The sequence below is a fragment of the Hylobates moloch genome, unplaced genomic scaffold, assembly GCF_009828535.3.
Source record: "Hylobates moloch isolate HMO894 unplaced genomic scaffold, HMol_V3 SCAFFOLD_5, whole genome shotgun sequence".
Lineage (NCBI taxonomy): Eukaryota > Metazoa > Chordata > Mammalia > Primates > Hylobatidae > Hylobates > Hylobates moloch.
The window spans coordinates 44,899,347-44,920,312 of record NW_026652280.1 but is presented as its reverse complement, the minus strand read 5'-3'; the positions used below and the strand labels follow the sequence as shown (position 1 = coordinate 44,920,312).

At 37.7% G+C, this 20,966-nt stretch overlaps 1 protein-coding gene across 30 annotated transcripts in view; it reads left to right on the top strand.

Annotated features, from left to right (window-relative positions):
* The window catches only part of DTNA (dystrobrevin alpha), a 391,156-nt gene that overhangs the window by 234,938 nt on the left and 135,252 nt on the right, over nucleotides 1-20,966 (top strand). For all 30 annotated transcript variants that reach the window (XM_058438478.1, XM_058438477.1, XM_058438474.1 and 27 more), the window contains one exon: nucleotides 20,228-20,295. In XM_058438478.1, the coding sequence (XP_058294461.1) occupies nucleotides 20,229-20,295 (67 nt within the window). In that variant the 5' untranslated portion in view covers nucleotide 20,228. The remainder of the gene's footprint in view (nucleotides 1-20,227; nucleotides 20,296-20,966) is intronic.

The window sequence follows — 20,966 nt, the reverse complement described above, 5'->3', positions numbered from 1 at the left end:
AGGACAGAACTAATAGAATATATATACACACACACATATACATATATATATATATATACACACACACACACACTCGCGTATATATACATGTGTAAGGAGAGCCAGTCCAAGTCCCAAAACTGAAGAACATGGAGTCCGATGTTTAAGAGCAGGAAGCATCCGGCACAGGAGAAAGATGTAGGCCAGGAGGCTAGGGCAGTCTCTCCTTTTCCCGTTTTTCTGCCTGCTTATATTTGCTGGCAGCTGATTAGATTGTACCTACCAGATTAAGGGTGGATCTGCCTTCCCCAGCCCACTGACTCAAATGTTAATCTCTTTTGGCAGCACCCTCACAAACACAATCAGGATCAATAGTTTGTATCCTTCAATCCAATCAAGTTGACACTCAGTATTAACCATCACACATATACTAAAAAACTGTTTTCCAAGTGTGGCAACTTTATATGCTAGGCTCTTAAGGACTAAAGGATGTGCATTATAAACCAAGAAGAGCACAAAGACATTTTTTAATGGATTCTTTTGCTGTCGATTTTCTTTTATTATTATTATTACTATTAGTTCATGTGGTTCTTTGCGGTTCATTGCATTATTTCATTGCCTGGCCTCATGTTGCAACACATTATCATTCTATGGACCAGCCAGAAGAGGCAGCTCTCCCTGGACCTAACATTTTTATTTTCATTTTTAGTTCTGGGGTACATGTGCAGGATGTGCAGGTTTGTTACATAGGTAAACATGTGCCATTGTGGTTTGCTACACCTATCAACTCATTACCCAGGTATTAAGCCCAGCATGCATTAGCTACTTTTCCTAATGCTGTCCCTCCCAGAACCTAACTGTTAAGGTGTACTCGTCACATAAGGTGGCTAAAACAGTGCATGAGAAGCTAGCCATTTCCTCACCTTCATCTCCTTTTGTTATCTCACACAGGATCCTCACCCAACTCACCCCCAGACACCACTTCTTTTGACTTTACTACCTTTGGAATTTATTTCTCATTCAAAAATTGAAGCCAATAGGAAAGCAGTGTTCAAAATACAGAAAATATACGTAGAGGACATCTATACCATGAAGTTGGAAATTCTGGTTCAATGCCTTCCATGTGAAGAGCTCTCACAAACACCAATGACTGAGTACTGCAGTTTGTAGCTGCACCTTCAGATTAGCTAACACTGATAAATATTATAAAAGAGCAATACCACACTAAACTCTGAAGTGTTACTTTCCCTAATGAGTACTCACACACTACACATATGTTTGCATGCACTATTTGTCATTTGTTTCCGTTTTTTAGAGATTTCATTTCTAAAAGCTGTAGGAGAATCTTTTCAAATGAATTATATATGAACCATAATTAATATGAATACATCTGCTCATGCAAAACATTTCAGGATGTACACTTCCCATTTATATTATCACCAAAGGAGGAATTTCATTATTTTTCATAGCTATTTTGTCATGGATCTTAAAATGGAGTCATAGATAAGAAGAAAAAATGGAAGATTGTACAGACAGAATCAAATTCTGGGTTCTAAAACCAGTAGGGTGGACAGCGAAGATAAAGTCAACTTTATAAAGATAAAAATCTCAGTATTCTGAATTTAAGGCCTCATTTAAACGTCTTGAACTTCTTAGGATTAAAAGACATTTGCCCAGTATGTTCTTGGGATATTCAAAATTGTGCATTAAAATAAACATGATATTATGAACCTCCAAAAAGTGTTCATAGTACATTTTGGCCAAAAACCATGTGAATCAACCAAGTCATTTGAGCATAGGTCCTGTTTAAAAGTAATGATGGAAAATTCAGTAATGAATTTTGAAAACCTAAAAATAGTCTGTCTTGTTCTAGAAATGACAAAATCTGGGGGATAACTTTGTTCTCATTCTTCATATAATTTGATCTTCCTGCTTTGCCACAGGGCATCAGTTTTGTGAGAAAGGCATATAGTGCAGGCAACATTTCTCACCTTGTATGGCTTGGGAAGAATGGGCTTCATTCAAAACCAGGGAGTAGTGAAAGTTCATTTGTATTCATTTTTAAACAGATGTATAGTGAAAGTATTAGTATTCTAAGGATATTTGGATTCTTTGAAAATATTCAGTTATCCAAAATTAATAATTTGGGGCTTAACTGAAACAGAACTGTATATTTTATACATAAAAGGCTATCTTAATCATCAAAGGAAGAACTAGCTAATATGTGTTAAGGAAATTGAGGCAAGCTGTACCTATGAAGGCTGTTACCTAGGTTCACATCCACAAACAACATATAGTTTAAAATGTGAAATGATATATGTGTACAAAATTACTTTGTAAAGTGATTGTGAAACCTCACTTAAGTGAAATAGTAATTATTCTAAAGATGGTCTGGTTCTTACCACATTTTTCTGTCTCTTAGAAATGTATCTGAAGCCATAAGGATACAAACGAAAGATTTCTCTCATTTTCTTTCTAAGTAGTTCACTTAGCTCCAACTGAATCATCTGTGTAGTGTCCTCGCTCTTATGATGCATACAACCAAGGGATGCTTAGAGAAAGGAAGCCTCCCAGTTCTTGGGAATAGGCCTCGATGTGTGAGTTCTCACTGCCAGCCCTTCCAGGTCAAATCTTCCAAGTCTTTAGTCTCTCTCTCCCTCTCCGATTCATCCTGTGTGTTTACCGTTGGATTCATATTCTGTAATTACTGCTTGCATTGTTTAAGTCCTGTGCATAGGAGTCCTCGCAGAGCTCTTTGTTTCCTCCACTATGAAGTATAAGCCACCTGACCTGGCTGTAGTCAGTGTAGTGCTCCCTAACTTCACTCATTTTAGGCACAGTGGCACTAATGGACATCACAGAGACACGCCTTCATGAAACTGACAGTCCTATAAACAAAACAGACACCAACAAAAAACAATTTCATGAAGATTTGATGACTACAATTGCGAAAACTGTTAGACAATTATGGGTATATTAGAGTATATACTAGAGTATATTAAAGAAATTAGGAAAAGCTGCCCTGTGGTAGACATGCCTATTGGAACTAGCCAGGTTTGGGGCTGAGAGGGGTTAGGATATCTGTGAAGAGAAAAAGAGAATATTCCAAGCAATGGGATCAGCAGAAGCAAAGGCCCTGAGGCACATATGAGTGAACACAGAGACATGGGCCTGGGAGCCAGATGGCTTGGACGTACAAAGCCACTTTAAAGATTTGGGACTTCAGATTAAAGGCAGTAGGAAGTCTATCCTGCTTTTACTTGCCATTCTCTCAAAAAGCATCTTAGTTGACCCCAGAGGCCATCAGACACAACACGCATGTCTATTAAATTACCTCATGTAATATGAGTTGCAATAATGGAAGCATAATATCTAAACAGAGGAAGGCACACACAGTACAGGCCCAGCTAGCGAGAACATTCCAGGAGCCTCAGAAACAAAGCAACATAGTATGTTTACTTTGTTTAAAACAAAGATGCCCATATTGGTTTTTTGCCGTTTAAAACATATGATTTACTAAAAATCTAGATTACCAAGTAAACCAGGCTGAGTCCAGCTTTGAAGCTGGGCCAAAGGCCACTCTCCTTCTACTCCTGTCTCTTCACCCTGTTCCCTCTTAGCTGCACCTTGGTCTCTTTATCCTCTCCTTCTATCTGCTGTCCTGATGTGACAAATCTCTGCCTGTGCTGTGTTCAGGGTTTAGGATGTCTGATAGAGGAGAGTGCGTGATGGTGAGGAATGCCAGTCTACTTAGTCATGCCTTTTTGCACACCTCTGGAGTTTTGTGCATACATAGCTAACAGTCCGGAGCTGCACATTAATGAAGGATTAGCGCAGAATGCATGCCTAGAGAAAGTTTCCGAGATCATGTTGCAAATCACTTTTGGCAAGTTTTGCAGAGAAAAGCTGCATAATTCACTTGAACTTTTTTTACAACTTTTATTTTAGATTCAGGGGATATATGTGCAGGTTTGCTACCTGAGTATATTGTGTGATATGATGCTGAGATTTGGGATGTGAATGATCACCCTGGTACTGCAGACTACTAATGGACCTTGGGGAATAAAAACTGAAGTTTAAAACATTTCCAGGCAGATGTGCCACAGAGCAATGACTTGCTTCCTTGAAAGGACTTCCGTGGACCCTCGTAATTATGACAATCACTTGCAAACTGCAAGTCTCTCATTCCTCACCTCCGCAATCCCTGACACTCCATATTCATTTCATGGTAGGCATTCTAAAGTGTTTTTTACACTAGAAGGAGGAACTGGCTCAAAGAAATAGATCTGTAAGTCAGAAAACAGAGAAACATCTCTAACCAGGACCCCAAAATGTTAACTTCTGGCTTTGGCTTTGCTGTTTCACTAGGCAGCTTGGCTCTATTGCTTGACTTCTGAGTTTCATTTTTCTCATCATGTGACAATGCAGAGTGGGGAACAGTAGTACAGATACCTATTACTAGAGGAGAAGTAATGGTGAGAAACTTCTTGGTGTGACTCCATTATTCACACACCATTCTTGTTTGCCCTGACGTGTTATGCAGGTCTGGCTTTTATTTGAGATGTCCTGACCTTATATAAGAGATAGGACTGATTCATGTTTGAAGCCTAATGATGTAACAGCTCTCAGCTGGAAGGGAGCATCTCTGAGATTGATTCCTACGCTGTGGGAGTTCCAAGTATATATTCGTCACATATCATGAACTTCCTAAGTCCCAGAATCCCTTTCGCCACCTTTTGCTAGCTTTTATAGGACAGTTTTTTAGTAGTTATTTCTTTCAGTGTCTAATCACTTCCAGGTAGTAGTTTAGACTCATTAAGTCTTTGAAGTCACTGGTGCTATTAAGTGCATCATTGCCTCTGTGCATTGAAGGACAGTGAAGTGGTGGCTGCTTGTCTGTGTGCCCAGAACCATCAGGAAATGGCTTGAGTACCCCTGGGAAAAAGGCTTTGTTAAAAAGGAACTGCTTGTTCACTCTGGGACACTTAGCCTTCTGCTTATTAGTCCTTTTGCTGTGTTCTCACCGGGTTGAGGGACACTTGTTTCCATAAATGCAGACACTGAAGCTGGAATCTGGAACATGTGCTTTCAGTATTTAGAGATCTGCAGAGTGGACACATACTGGCACATCACAAGCATGATTGTTATGGTCTCAAAAGTGTGGGAGGATCTCCCAATCCCAGGAGTTTTGAGACCAGCCTGGGTGACATAGTGTGAGACCTTGTCTCTATGAAAAAACTTTAAAAAATAAAAATTAGGGCATGATGGTGCATGCCTGTGGTCCTCATTACTCGGGAGGCTGAAGTGGGAGGATAATTTGAGCCCAGGAGGTCAAGGCTGCAATGAGCTATAATCACACCTCTGCACTGCAGCCTAGGTGACAGGGTGAGACTGTGTCTCAAAAACAGAAAAAAAAAAAAAAGAAAGAAAAGAAAGTGTCCATAGTAGTGTTAATGCTTTTTGGCTACAAATATTTTGTTCATGTGCCACAATCTTATTTTGTACCCTGGTGACTGTTTCTAGCAGTGTGTTTGTGGAGTGGAGGTGATTTGAGGCACGGGCATCATGAATCAGAGGAGCATGATGTATGTGTGGGTATTTTTATTTGCTCCATTTACAAACTCTAACTTGGTGGAATTATAATACAAAAATTAACTTTGTATTCTGGTTCTCTGCACAGGTCCATTTTCTACATAATTGTATTGTATATCACTTTGTCCTTTATATTATGGTAAGAATAACATAACATAATAAAAGTATGTGATATTTTAATTAGGTTAATGTAATTCACTGAGGTACTGGCTTTTGGGGATCATAAAGTTCCCAGGAGCATGCGCTTTATTTTCATACCCTTTGGCTAGCTAGCTACTTTTATGTTTCATAATATTTGAACTAGAATAAGCAGGGTATCCTCCCATTCAGGCAGTCCTTGATATGTGGTATTGGGGTTGCAATGATTCTTCTATCACGATAGCCAGATATGTGGGCTGATATTTTAATAACTTCAAAATAATCTTTGCTATATTTACCTCTGTTAAATTGGTTCATATTAATTAAGCAATCAGAGCTAACTAAATATATTGACACTTAAATGGTTTCAGAGTGTAGCCTAGCTAATTCTCATCAGGACACTTGAGATTGAAAAGCTTACTACGTCAATGGTAACTTTATGTTCAAGAATTTCATCACCAACCCTTTGGAGCAGAATATTCCTGGAGCATAGCTGCTACAGTGACTTCTGTGTGAGCCCTCTAGATGTCTTTAAGAATTACTGAGATCCAAAGTACTCAAATTTGAGTTTCTGTTTTATGCTGGCATTTATCAGATATGCAATAAATATTCACTAATATTTATATCTGATATTAGTTAATATATTAGTACTTATCTGATATTAGTCAATTTATTAAATATTGAGTAATATCTGATACATAATAAATATTAGTTAAATATTAGTATATAGCAATATGATGAAGAGGCTAAAAGTTGGACCAAAGGTCAGTTAGACTGACGTGGGTTCAAATTTGAGTTATTTACATTTGAGTTCTTCAAATTTCAGTTCTCTAAGCCTGAGTTTCCTCATCTACAAAATGAGGACAATAACACCAACTAACTTGAAGATAAAATTAAATAATTAAAATTAGGAATCACAGTAGGCCTCTCTAAAGGATATTTAGGAGCTAGTGGAGTCTAAGGAGGAATAGGGAGGTAGTGCAGCCTGATGGCTAGGAAGCCTTAGGAGAGACTTCTTAAGTACAAATCTTGGTTCTGTGGCTACCTGCAATGTGATCTTGTGAAAGTTTCTTAACCCTTCTCAGTTGTATTAGTTTCCTCTTGTTGCTCTAACAAATAACTACAAATGTAGTGGCTTAAAACAACACAAATGTATTCTCTTACTGTTCTGAGATCCAGAAGTCTGAAGTGGGTCTTACTGTACCCACCTGCCAAATTAGAGTGTTGGCAGGGGCTGCGTTCCTTCTGGAAGCTCTAGAGGAGAGCCCATTTCCTTGCCACTGCTAGCTTCTGGAGGCCACCTGCATTCCTCGGTTTGGGTCCTGCCTCCATCTTCAAATCCTCTCTCAACCCTTTATGAGGACTCCAGTAATTGCATTGGGCCCACCAGGATAATTCAGGTTAATCTCTCCATTTCAAGATCCTTAACCTAATCATATCCACAAAGTCCCTTTTGTCAAGATAACATATTCACAAATTTGGGGGGTTAAGATGTGGACATCTCTGATTATCTTCTATTATCTCTCAAGATAGATAGATAATAGATTATCTATCTATTCCCGTTATCCTGTCTACTTCATCAGCCTTCGTTTTCTCTTCTTAAAAACAGGGTAATATAGTATGGCCTCTCTCAGAGTTAGGATAAGAAATAAACAAAATAATTCATGTGAAACGCTTAGTACAGAGCCTACTCACAAAGAGGAAGCACTTAATAAATGTTTCTTATTATTGTTATGACATTCAATGAATGAATCTCAGGGTCTCTTCCGGCTATATAACCCAGGCATTCATGCCTCTGCCTCACCGGGACAATGCAGGAGGCCTGGAAGACTGAAAAAGAAGGCGCCTTCCCACCAGCTATTCTTCCTCACTCAAATTCTTGGCAATCACCAAATTAGAGCCATGGCTCTCTTAAGAAACACATTCTCCCAGTCTTCCCTTAATTTCAGAAAAAATTCTCTTCAATGGAAGGGACATAACTAAAAGCCTTATAATTTATAGGAACAGATCCAGAGGCAAGAAATAAGGGCTGCCTCTGTTTCTTCTCTTTCCATTCTGTATTCCTGTCATAGCCAGTCAACCCTGGTCTTGGGGAAAGGAACCGTGGTGTGCAAAATGCCATTGTTTACTGCTGGAGATCTTGCAGCCATAACTTTTGGCTGCTCATACCCCCGCCTGTTTCTTTTCTATGTGGCCTATTTAGTTTTGGCATCTATGTTCGTTAACCCCATCTACTTGGCTGTGTTTTCATTGTATAACAATCACCAGAGTCCCTACAATGTTGTTTTCTAAGTTGTTTCTAAATATTGCTGTTTTCTAAGTTGTTTTATATTATATCAGCCTAGGATATCCGCCACAGAAAGAATTTCAGTGGAGGAAGGAAAAAATAGAATAATATTAATTAATTTAATATTTAGCTATGAATTAATCTCTATTCCACATGTTACTGATAGATAAAACTAGATTGTAAACTTGTTAAATGTAGGTTCTCTTATGTTCTCATTGTAAATGCATGTTTATTAAAAATCAAAATAGCTCCTTCTGCAACCTAGAATTTTTGATACTGTAAAAAAATATTTTTGGTACAAATAATTTTGCAGAAACATATAGTAGAATCAGTAGCGAGGAAGGGGATTTAAAAGAAATTTTTAATAGACATACTCTATCATCTTTTCCTATCCTTCTTGTACTGACTTTGGAACCCTGTGCTCTTAAGTTTTGCTATTGGTCTTAAATCTGTAGATACACAATGATGGTCATATTGACATCCTCCCGCCCACCCATCTTAGCCCTCATCTGCCATTGACCCTCTCATCTTCCTTATCTCAAAAGATGCTCTCCTCATGTGGCCTCTGGAGAGTGTCATCCAGAGCTAGACTCCTCAGAAAGCACACAGGAGCCATTATTATTTCCTTTTCCCAGTGAACCGAAATTGCCACCTCTTCACTGTGTTTATCTCAAGCAGGTATGAAGAAGAAGGCAACCAAATTAAATATACTAATTCTGATTTTCCCAAGGAAATTTGCTTTATTAAGGACATAAAATAAACTTCCTATGGTGAAATTTCAAGATACATCTCAATGACACATAGTAAATGAGAGGTTTCATGTTAAAGAGAATTATCTAGTTTCACTAAAAATCACCCCAAATAAATGGCAACCCCCTGCATCCTCACTGATTCATTCAAGAATCTTCATGCCTATGCAAAAGCAGCTCTGTGCTCTGAGTATACAGTGGTATAAAGCACCATGCCACTGTTGGATTCACACATCACGGATATCATGACTGTTAGGAAGTCTCTTGGTATTTCTTTTCCCACTATAATTTCCTGGTCTTTCTTGACCAGGAAAAAAAAATATCATGAGGGTTTCTGTCTACCTTGTTGGTTTTAGTTTTCCGTCTAGCTTGTTGGTTTTAGTCACATTCCCTATAACACATATAGAAATGAAGAAGGTGAATAAAGGAACAGAGTTAAGGAAAGGAAAACAAAGAGCAGGGAGGGAAAGTTGGAGCAGAGAATGAGAGAATAAGATGGAAAGAAGAAGAGAGGTGGAAGAAAATGGGAGGAATGCTGAGGAGATAGGCACTTATGGCTCACAGGTCTCTTTCCTTGGCAAAAGTGGGCCATTGCACAACCCGTGAACTCCATCCTGCCCAGCTCCCCTCTGGAATTCACTCACACATGTCTTCAGTTATGCTTTAGCCTATGTCCGTGTGTGTCTGTGTGGGCAGTGCCCCACGACCAGTACTCTCGGGAAAAACAGGGCAGTTCCTTTGAGTCTTTTTTCATACAACTCCATTTTGGTCCTCATTAAGAAGCTCCGTGGGATCTGTAGTCAGACACATCTAGTCTTAAACCTTAAATTGTCCACTTAAGCAACATCAGCAACATCTTTGTCTCTGAATCTTGGTTTTCACATTGGTAAAATGAGACTAACAATACCAACATTATGGTGTTCTTACAAGAACACAGTGAGAAGGGGCCTGCATAGTACTCGGAACATAGTAAGCTTTTTAAGATGATAATTGTTTTAAATAGTGTCGTGGCTATTACTGTTATTATTTATTATTATTTCTTCTCCCAGAAGTCTGATTTTTTGTCCTGTTGCAGAAAACAATATATTCTCTTGCCTCTCCCCTTCCCAACTCTCCAAACTCAGCACTAAAAAAAAAGAAAGAAAATGTTAAAGCATACAAGCCTCCTTAGCCTACATCTAGTTCAATGCTACACTTTTACTCTCACTCTCTTCTCCCCAACTCTCCTATGGAAATCATAATTTCAGAAGCCCAGATCACAATTAGCCCATGGCCAGTATAGCAGCCCCAGTATTTTTCCTCTGCATGTTAGAATCAGATGAGGAAGGATCTATTTCCTTCTACTACTCTTTCTAAGATCTTCAAAACAAACAATGGTTTAGAATTATTTAAGCACCAAGAGTCATGCCAATAATGTCCTAAAACACTTGGGATTTTCAGGATGCGAGTTTCTGCCTGACCAGGATTATTGGGTTGTGTATCCAGGTACCCTGGTTCCTAGCGCATGAGGAGTGCATCACTGTCTTCTCCCACCATTACTGTTCCACCTTAGCCTTTGCAGGTCGCCAGCAACCTTCTTGCCCTGTCCCATGGGCAGTTGCTCTGTAGATGTGTCCACTGTAATTGGCTGCTGCCATTTCACTAATAGTTGGCACTCCCCATAAAATAAAACTACCTTTGATTTTCACCAAATCCTGACTTTCTTCTCCTAAACCAGCCCATGCAAGAACTGTAATTCCTTTAGTTGTGTGTGTATATAGACATGAACATTTTGGTGGGGTCCGTACCTTCATCAGCTCATTAAATGGTCTAAAATCTTTAAAATATAGACAGGGCAGCGTCACACCACTTAGCCAGCTAAATACCTTCTTGTCCTGTTGCAGCCTCTCTGTTGGGATGCCGAGTTTAGCTCAGTCACTTGAAAAAATTTTGGAATTACATTTTTAAAAGTACTCCAAAATATTTTACTTTTATAAATGTTTATGCATATATACAATATACTCCCCACTTTGATAAGAGGAGCTCAAAAATTCAATTGCAAAATTCAAGGTTGTCTTATTCAAGGTTAATAAAAAAACAGTCTTCGAATTTTGGGGCGGGGCAGGGCTTTTCAATTATTTTTTTTCATTTATACCTAATCCTGCAGATTATTTGTTTTTATTTATTTAATAGGTAAGAAAAAGAAACAGACATATTTTTATGAATAGTAATGTCCTACACTGAATTGAGAAAGTCCCAAATGATCAGAAGGCAGTCACTTCCTAAAACCCTTTCCACAAGACTTAAGGACTTGGCTACCACAGCAGGAAGACAAGAAAGCCTCTCTCTCCAATGTGAGGCTCAGCCATCATTCCCCTATGACAAAGTGGGCCTATGTGTATAATATTATTGCTAGTGAGAAATACAGATGCACACATGTACACAGTCATTCTCCCAAGATACATCATATTGAATAAAACATGATTCCCTGAAAAAAATCTGAGGTCCTGGTGCAGTTCTAAAGGCAGCAGTACAGCTGACCCCACCTATGATAGTCTCCCCACAGGGACTCTGGAGGTCCTTTTGATCAAGCTCAATCTTTGGCAGGGCTCCCCATTCCCTCTGAGACACTCTAATAACTTTGAACCTCACATGCATGACAGAGTCTGAATTTGGATCATCATCCTTCCAAAAAGTTCCTTTCTACCCATGCCAATCTGCTCCCAGCCTGGCTCTGCAGTCTTTCCTCATAGTAAGGGGGAGGTGTGGTGTGATACCAGCTGCGATTGAGCAGAAGTACCTAGCCTCTTTCCAAGCCAAATGACATCAAATGAAACCAAACAAAACCAAATGTCCTTAAGCAACTTGTACACTCTTACCCAGAACAAGAGGTTTCTTCCTGACTTGAAAGAACCACTAAGAGTAATTCTTTAGACAATAAAAATGGTTCTGTCATTTTTTTAATGGCATTATTCTGTTTCTTAAAGTTTGCCTCATTAGATACCCGTATCAATGTATGTATATGTTTATATATACTTATATTCCTGTAAAAGAAATAAATATCTTCTCCCTTGGCTCAAAGTAAACTTTAAAGTGGGTCTTAAGTTATAGAAACATATTGCAAAGCGCATAAGAATTCCAACCTAATGTTGTACAAGTAAGTTCATGTTCAAACTCAACTAGCATCATATTTCCACTCAACCCCAGCCATATATCTGATGCACTTAGAGTACTTTTATTTTTTAAAAAATTTTTTATTTCAATAGTTTTGGGGGCTATAGGTGGTTTTTGGTTACATGGATAAGTTTTTTAGTGATGATTTCTGAGACCTGATGCACCCGTCACCTGAGCAGCAAACACTGTACCCAATATGTAGTCATTTATCCCTCACCTCCCTACCATCCTTCTCCTCTGAGTCCCTGAAGTCCATAATGTCGTTCTTATGCCTTTGCATCCTCATGGCTTAGCTCCCGCTTGTAAGTGTGGATATACAATAATTGGTTTTCCATTCCTAAGTTACTTCACTAAGAATAATGGCCTCCAGCTCCATCCGTGTTGCTCCAAAAGACATTACTTCATTTTTTTTTATGGCCGAGTAGTATTCCATGGTGTATATGCATACCACATTTTCTTTATCCACTTGTTGGTTGATGGATACTTAGGTTGGTTCGATATCTTTGCAATTGCAAATTGTGCTGCAAATTGTGTCTTTTTCATATAATGACTTCTTTTCCTTTGGGGTTTGCTGGATCAAATGGTAGTTCTACTTTTACTTCTTTAAAGGATCTTCATAGTGTTTTCCACAGTAGTTGTACTAGTTTACTTTCCCAGCAGCAGTGTAAAATTGTTCCCTTTCACCACATCCACACCAATGTCTATTATTTTTTGACATTTTAATTATGGCCATTCTTGCAGAAGGTGGTATCTCATTATGGTTTTCATTTGCATTTCCCTGATAATTAGTGATTGAGCATTCTTTCATATGTTTGTTGGCCATTTGTGTATCTTCTTTTGAGAATTGTCTATTCCTGTTCTTTGCCTACTTTTTGATGGGATTAGTTGTTATTTTCTTGCTGATTTGTTTGAGATCCTTGTAGATTCCGGATATTAGTCCTTTGTCAGATGCATAGTTTGAGAAGATTTTCTCCCACTATGTCGGTTGTCTGTTTATTGTGCTGATTATTTCTTTTGCTGTGCGAAGCTTTCTAGTTTAATTAGGCCTCATTTATTTATTTTTGTTTTTGTTGCATTTGCTTTTGGGCCTTAATTATAAATTATTTGCCTAGGTTAATGTCTAGAAGAGTTTTTCCAATGTTATCTTCTAGAAGTTTTATGGTTTCAGGTCTTAGAGATGAGTCTCTGATCCATATTGAGTTGATTTTTTAATAAGGTGAGAGATGAGAATGCAGTTTCATTCTTCTACATGTGGCTTGCCAGTTTTTCCAACACCACTTATTAAATAGAGTGTCCTTTCCCTAATTTATGTTTTGTATGCTTTGTTGAAGATCCGTTGGCTATAAGTATTTGGCTTCATTTCTGAGTTCTCTATTCTGTTCCTGTGGGCTACACGCTTATTTTTATACCAGTAACATACTGTTTGGTAATGATAGTCTTGTAGTTTAATTTGAGGTCGGGTAATGTGATACCTCCATTTGTTCTTTTTGCTTAGTATTGCTTTGGCTATGTGGGCTCTTTTTTGGTTCCTAAATTTTAGGATTTATTTTCTAGTTATGCAAAGAACAATGATGGTATTTTGATGGAAATTGCATTGAATCTGTGGATTTCTTTGGGCACAATGGTCATTTTCACAATATTGATTCTACCCATCCATGAGTGTGGGGTGTGTTTCTATTTGTTTGTGTCATCTGTGATTTCTTTCAGCAGTGTTTTATAGTTTTCCTTGTAGATATTTTTTATTTCTTTGGTTTAGTATATCCGTAAGTATTTTATTTTATTTTATTTTATTTTATTTTATTTGCAGCTGTTGTAAGAGGGATTGAGTTCTGGATTTGGTTCTCAGCTTGGTCATTGTGGGTGTATATCAATGCTACTGATTTGTGTACATTGATTTTGTATCCTAAGACCTTACTGAATTTATTTATCAGATCTAGGAGCTTTTTGGACTAGTCTTTAGGGCCTCCTAGGTGTGCAGTCACATCATCAGGGAAGAGCAACGGTTTGATTTCTTCTTTTCCAATTTGTATGCTCTTTATTTATTTCTCTTGTCTGATTGCTCTGGCCAGGACTTCCAGTACTATGTTGAATAGAAGTGGTGAAAGTGGGCATCCTTTGTTTAGTTTCAGTTCTCAGGGGGAATGTTTTTAACTTTCCCCCATTCAAGAAGCTCTTAGTATAAATGCTCAGGTCCAACTCCAGATTCAGTAGGTCCAGGTATTTGCATTTTTGATTAGGTCTCCAGGCTAGTGTGAGAGGCAGTCATAGCCGAGAACTACTATGCTGGACACTTGATAAGGGAAACCAAATCCCGGATAACCTATCTACCTGGTCACTACACTAAAGTAGTGAGCTCATGCACCTCTCTCCAAAAAAAAAATAACAATAATAATAATAATAAATAAGATACCAGTTCCAAGAGTAGAAGATGATATTCAAAGTAATAGACAAAGTCAGAAACTCATTATAACCTTGTATTTTAGTAACAGCATTTTTGTACTGTCATGGGCTCATCTAGATAAAGGACTAGGAAGTGAAAGCAAATGCAATTATATTTTGCCTCAGGAAAGAGCTCTGAATACTTTTTTATTATATTGCCAAAGATTAGGACTAGAATGTAAATCTGAGAAAGTAATATCAAAGGCCTTCCTCATTAACAGAAATGGAAACAGGCATTTATATGCCACCAATAAATCAATTAAAGGAGGAAAGGATCTTGAAATGGCCTTCATTGTGGTTATTAACTTCAGGGAGTGCAGCAGTTGGGGATTGCTGAACCCAGCATTTTCTTTTCACTCACCTGGAGCAAAATGTAGGAAAATAAAGCATGGTAATGCTGTCATCATATTAAACCCAAAGTCTGCTTAAGTGTTTGCTAAAGTGGAACAAAACAAAGCAGAGCCAGACGTTTCCAAAAACATTGTCCTGCTTTTGTGGATTTTAATCGCAAGACTGTGAATCAGTGTGTGACTTGGTGTGTTTCTATGTGTCTGGTTTACATAAATCTGGACACTGGGAATTCTTTTAATCTCCCTGATTATTTCCAGTGTAACGATGTCCTAAAATAGGAGGATTCCATTAATAAATGATACACAAAGGAATTTCCCAGTGAAGTTTGAGAGAGCTGTGACCCTTCTCCATCCTCCTTTTGGCATGTTAATCGCCAAGTCCTATTTACTTTTTTCAGTTTACCAATTTCAGAAAATCTTAATTTTCATTGAACAGTAGCATCTGGAATAAGATTACTGGTGAATGGAATCTATACTAGCTTAGGGATTTAATAATTAACAGAAAAAAGAGAATTCAATGTCTTGTCATGCCAGAAAATACCTTATGGTTTTTAGGCAGCCACTTTACCTTCTTGAGTCTTAAGTTCCTTAGCTATAACTTGGGAATGTAATATCTTTCTGACTTCCTCACAAAGTTACAGGGAAAAGTATTTTATAACCTTTAATAAGTTATACAAATGTAAGGCACCATTAGTTTCAGCTTCTGCCTTTAAAATTTCTTATATATCGTACATAATAGTAATGTGTATTTATTATGGATGGTGTTGGATGAAAGGTGTGCCATGAAGGAAGTAACTTGAGGATGTGATATTTCAATGTGAATTCATTTCACTATGCCAAAATATAGTTCACATTTCTTCTAACACTCTATGCCCTACCTTTGGATTTATTCTTTATTTCTTGCTGGTTCCCAAACTGTTTTACTGTTATTTCATCCTTCCCCATACATGGGGGCAAAGAGTTGAAGCCATCCCTGTCCAGCGGTACAACACTCTTTTAATGACCATTCTGAAGAAGGGTGACTTGGTGACTTCACCTCCTACAAATTCATTAATGCCATGGGGCCAAAAGATTATTTCCTAATATGGGAGGGAAAAAGCTGAGGTCCTCTCGTCTGCCATTCTCTGTGTGGTCTGGTAGTCGCCAAGTCCTATCAAATGTGTCTTCTAAATCTCTCTCAAATCAATGCTTTAATGCAACACATGGGTCTCACTCCTGAAGCACAGAAGTATCCAATTCACTGGACTCTTCCCTTAGTCGTGTGTTCCCACCCCTACCCTCCTACCTACCCAGTCTTCCTTCCACTCACCATGCTGGAGTTTTCCTAAACCTGAATCTCTATACATCAATTTCCTACTTAAACCTTTGATGGCATCTAGCGTCAATTGGAAAGCCCTTTATTGTCTAAACATGACAAGGATGGCTTTCCAGATTTGATGCCTGTTAATCTCTGAAGTGTCTCCACTCACACTTGCACCCAGCAATACTGAGCAACTGCCTGTTGCCAAATGCACCTTACCTGTTTTAAAGCTCCCTGCTTTTCTTCACGATTCTATTTGCCCTTCCTCCACTCTTTTTCATCTGAAAAATTCCCATTTATCCTTTTAAATTCTGTTTCAGAGTCCCGCCTTATTTGATCCTCTTTCAGATCATCCCAGAAATAAACTACTACATCTCACAGTACATATTTTCATTATGGTACATATTACTCCAAATTTTAATTATTTGTTAGAAAAATTTGTTTCCCCTTTCAAAGTTGTGAGCTTCTTGAAGACAAGGATCATGTTGTATTAATCTTTGGGTCTCAAGAAACTACCAGTGTGTTTGACAAAGTATAGCTACTTTATAAATATTGCTTAAGTAAATAAATGGATGGGTTCTTATAAGTGAAAACAACATATGTCCTGTATAATTTGTGGGACTGAGCTTTAGTAAAAGAAACATCTGACAGGGCTCATCACTTATTTATCACTGTTAGTTCTTTTCACTCTTTTGACATTTATATAATCTTCTTGTAAAATCTAAGGTTGTAAGCATCTTATGTACATGAAGGAGCAACAGAAACTGACCAAATTGGGCTCATCGGTGAGCCATGTGCCCTGTGGCACACGTTAGTGTCATCACAGATGGGTTATTTTCCCCTTCACCTCCTCCATATGACTTTGGGCAGCTGTTGTTGTACTGAAATTCATGAAAAGCAGAGCTCCTTGTCAATTTCTCTGATTTCAGAAACAAAACTGCTCTCTGTAAAAGCACTTGCTCCTTTCCCAACAGAATGACATGCTCTTCTCTCTTTTGAAGGCAGTGAGAATGTAGTCAGGCATTGTCTCAGATCTCATTGATCAGAGTTAAATTGGAAACCAAGGAGCCCACAGTGGCATTGCCTGCCTGTTGAACTCATGAGCTTACTTTGTCCGAGAGTCCCTCTATTGAATCAGTGTAAAGGGTAATCTAGCAGGCCTCCAGTTTTTACTATTATGACTATGATCATTGGGTAATAGGTGAGTATTCTCAATTTTATCTGACTACACTACTTTCCAGAAAACTCTGGGGATAAAATGAGAAGTGTGTTATTTTTCTCTTATATTTATAATTATATTCTTTGCCTTCTATTATTTCATACCACAGAGATTTTTCTATCTCTTCCAAGGTACACATTTGACCTAGAAGTGAGAATTAATACCTATTGTGTAACTAATGATGGTTCTTTTACAAGTTAATTAATCAAAAAAAATGAAGAATAGAACAAAAGTTGACATCAGTGTACTTTGCATCTTTTTCAAATTCTTCATAAGACTTGATTTTGCTTTAAAATGTATGGTCCTAGATTATAAACAATGTAAATTATTTTCTGTCATTTCAAATAATTAATCTCTGAAACTAGTACAATTTGAATTTCACACTTCTGTAAGTCAGATTTGGGAAATATAATTGAAAGTTCATTTCATGGAAACCAAACTTAGCTTGTTTTGCTGTTTTCTCTCTTTCCTCTTTTTTTTTTCTCTTTCATTCATTTATTCAATAAATACTAGCTGGCCATATCATTTGTTGGTTGGATTTTGCTGGGCACTGTGAATAATTAAGATATGTGAGGTTAGTGCTCTCAAAACCTTACAGAGAAACCGACAAAATGTTAAATAGGAATAGAGTTGTCACAACACCACAAAACAAGTAGTACAAGCAGCAAGGCCTGCAAGTTCAGATGCCAGTCTTTACCTCTGATATTTTCTATTAGAGCTCCCTAGACTACCATCCTTTGTGATTTATTTTTAATCATTCTTTTCATCTCGTTCTAACACACAGATCCAGGAACACAGAACTTGTTCTATCCTCTATCGCTCTTATTGCCTCAACTCTACTTCTCAGCCCTTGAAATAAAAATTGGAAGCTATATTCATACTATTTTGTGAAAGTCGGTATTATCTACCCACTTCTTCTGAAATAAAGGAGATGAGGTTATATGAATTAGGAAGGGAGTGTTTTTTTCTAGATCTATATGTCAACTTTACCTGCTTATATGAAATCTTATAAAAAGAAAGTATTTGACCATGATCAGCAACAAATTGTTACCAAATTGATGAAGCTTCATTAATAACTCTACTCCTTTCCAGTAGTTATTTAGGGTAGTCCCTGGTATATTATCTAACCCATTGTGAATGTGTGCACACTCTTCCCTTGACTCCATAAACCAAGGCTACTCCACGTCCTTCCCTCCCTTCCTGGCAATGGGCAAATAGTGCTTCACCCATAAAAGCATCTGGTCAGGCTCCTGGACCAATCTGATAAACATCACTTTTACCACCAATTTTTTTTTTTAATTTTACCCTCAGGTGAGTCATTTTGTACACAGCTCATTACCTTTTGAGCAGTCTTCTGCTGTAGTTTTGTTAAATTTATCCTCAGGAAATCAACCCCTCTCATGTTCACATCTTTCTTTCCACTTCTATGGCTATAATTACTTCATTGTGTCTTAATTGCTTTTATGCTTCTGTATCTCTACCACTACAGTATAAGCACCTTGAGGACAAGCACTGTGGCTTGATCACTGTAGTGCACTCAGAGGACAGTGTGGTCCTGGCTTGATCACTGTGATGTGCTCATAGGACAGTGTGATCCTGGCTTGATCACTGTGGGGCACTAAAAGTGTAGTAGGCTTCCTGGAGTATGAAAGGCACTCAGTACAGTCTTGTTTTGTTTTCATTCATTTATTTTTAATTGGCAGATAATTATTGTGTATATTTATGGGGTACAATGTAATGTGTTGATCCGTGTATACATTGTAGGAAGAGTCAGTCAAGCTAATTAACATATCCATCACCTCACCAACTTATTTTTTGTGGTGAACACGCTGTTTGTTGAGTGAGTGCTCAGAATTGAAAGGCACTGTGTGCTGTGGAGGTGCAGAGGACAGGCACCAAACCCAGGCAGTTGTGGAAAGTTGGGGAACATTTCAGAGGAAGATAGACAAACTGAGATTTGAAGGGTGACAGCAAGTTAGCTTGGCATAGGGAGACGACAATCCTGTCAAAAAAGAGCAAAGTCCTAGATTTGAGAAAGAGCAGGGGCCATAGGCACAGGCAAAAAGCCCATGCAGCTACACCTTTTGTTAACTATGCCTGAGAATCAAGGCGGAAGTCAGTGTGGTAGACATACGTGTGCATCTATATATGTGCACATGAGAGGAAACTTTGGTTTTTGAAAGTTTAATTATATGTAATAAAAAGTCAAATCCATCAGCCTCTAAAATTCTTGATATTTAGCCCAAAGCCCTCTACATGACTAAACATATCCATTAACTTTCTCATTATTTTCTTTTTCCTCAAGCTGAAGTTTATTTTTTCTGTCATATTTTCATTCTCTGTTTTAACTGTTGGCATTTTAATAGTATATTTTAAATAGTTCCACTGCAGACGATAGTATGGTTAAGGAAAGATATTTGAATCTAACCACCTTGCATGAAGTTGTTATATACAGAAACTGTTGCAAGTTCCAAACACTCAACTTAGAAATGAACATTTAGAAAATTACCTGTTTATAAATTGAGGTTTTGAGTGCATAAGGGACAACTGGCAACAGGATGAGATGGAAGCCATACTTGTCTTAGAGTCCAAACATCTGCATCCTTCATTCACCAAGTCCATGAGACTCTTGGTTTCATCATCTGTTGAATGGGATCCACGATATCTGTTCTCCAGTCATAGGTATTCTTAAAATTGAAAGAGAAACTGAATGTGAAACGAATCACCTAACAGATGGTAGATGGTTGTATTTAGTTATAGCACAAGGTCATTTGCTACAGTTGTTATTTTTAAGTTAGACAATAAAAATTTTATACCCCCTCCAACAACTACAACAATAATATATATGGATGCACAGCAATTTAGGTTAGTAAAAGTAAAGCTGTACTTTTTTAAACAAACAGTTTTAAATAGGTTTTCTATATGTTTGTGTCACAAGTACAGCAAGTACATTTACAGAGAAATGGCTTCTTGCCTCAACAGCGTGAGGATAATACGCATTGTAACTATTTTGTCTCATAGAATGATTGAAGATAGTGGGAAAAAAGGAAATACCATGGCAGAAAGAAGACAGCTGTTTGCAGAGATGAGTAAGTATGATCTTTTAAGGAACACCCTATAGTTTCCATTGAATACTCATGGAAAGGCTAGAAATAACCACTTATCTTTATGATATTTGTACTTTTCCTTAGGATCCTAAGTTCCTTTCATGAAGTGTACCTTTTGGCCTTTTTTACTTCTTACTTGGTAAGAGTTCAGTTAGTCAGTAATTCATCCTGATTTGTTATTAGACTGTATATTTTATGTGGAAGAAAATGTTTATAGATCTGTATATTTACATTCACACATATATGCACATACACAGACACTTGATGAACACTATTTAGTGTTGACATTAATACAGTCCACTAAACTTTAAAGTCTGTGTTCATCCCCCTGAACTGTCACAGCAGCTGGCATATTGTAGGCACTAGATAAAATTTGTGAAATGAATTATTGACTTTCTTCCCCGCAAAGTGATATCATATGTTTATGTGGAAAGGAGAAGTTAGGCACAATTACTGGACCAAACTATAAACTGTCATTCAGACATCATGTAGAAGAGGAGAATCTATTCTGCAAACTGGTTTTTTTAGAAAATACTAAGGAAAATAAAAGATAAAAGGAGCTTAGAGGTGACCTGCTACACAAGGGAAACCAAACTAAGTTACTGACTCCCATGAAGAATCTATTCAATAAAGGCTATTGGTTTATGTAAGTG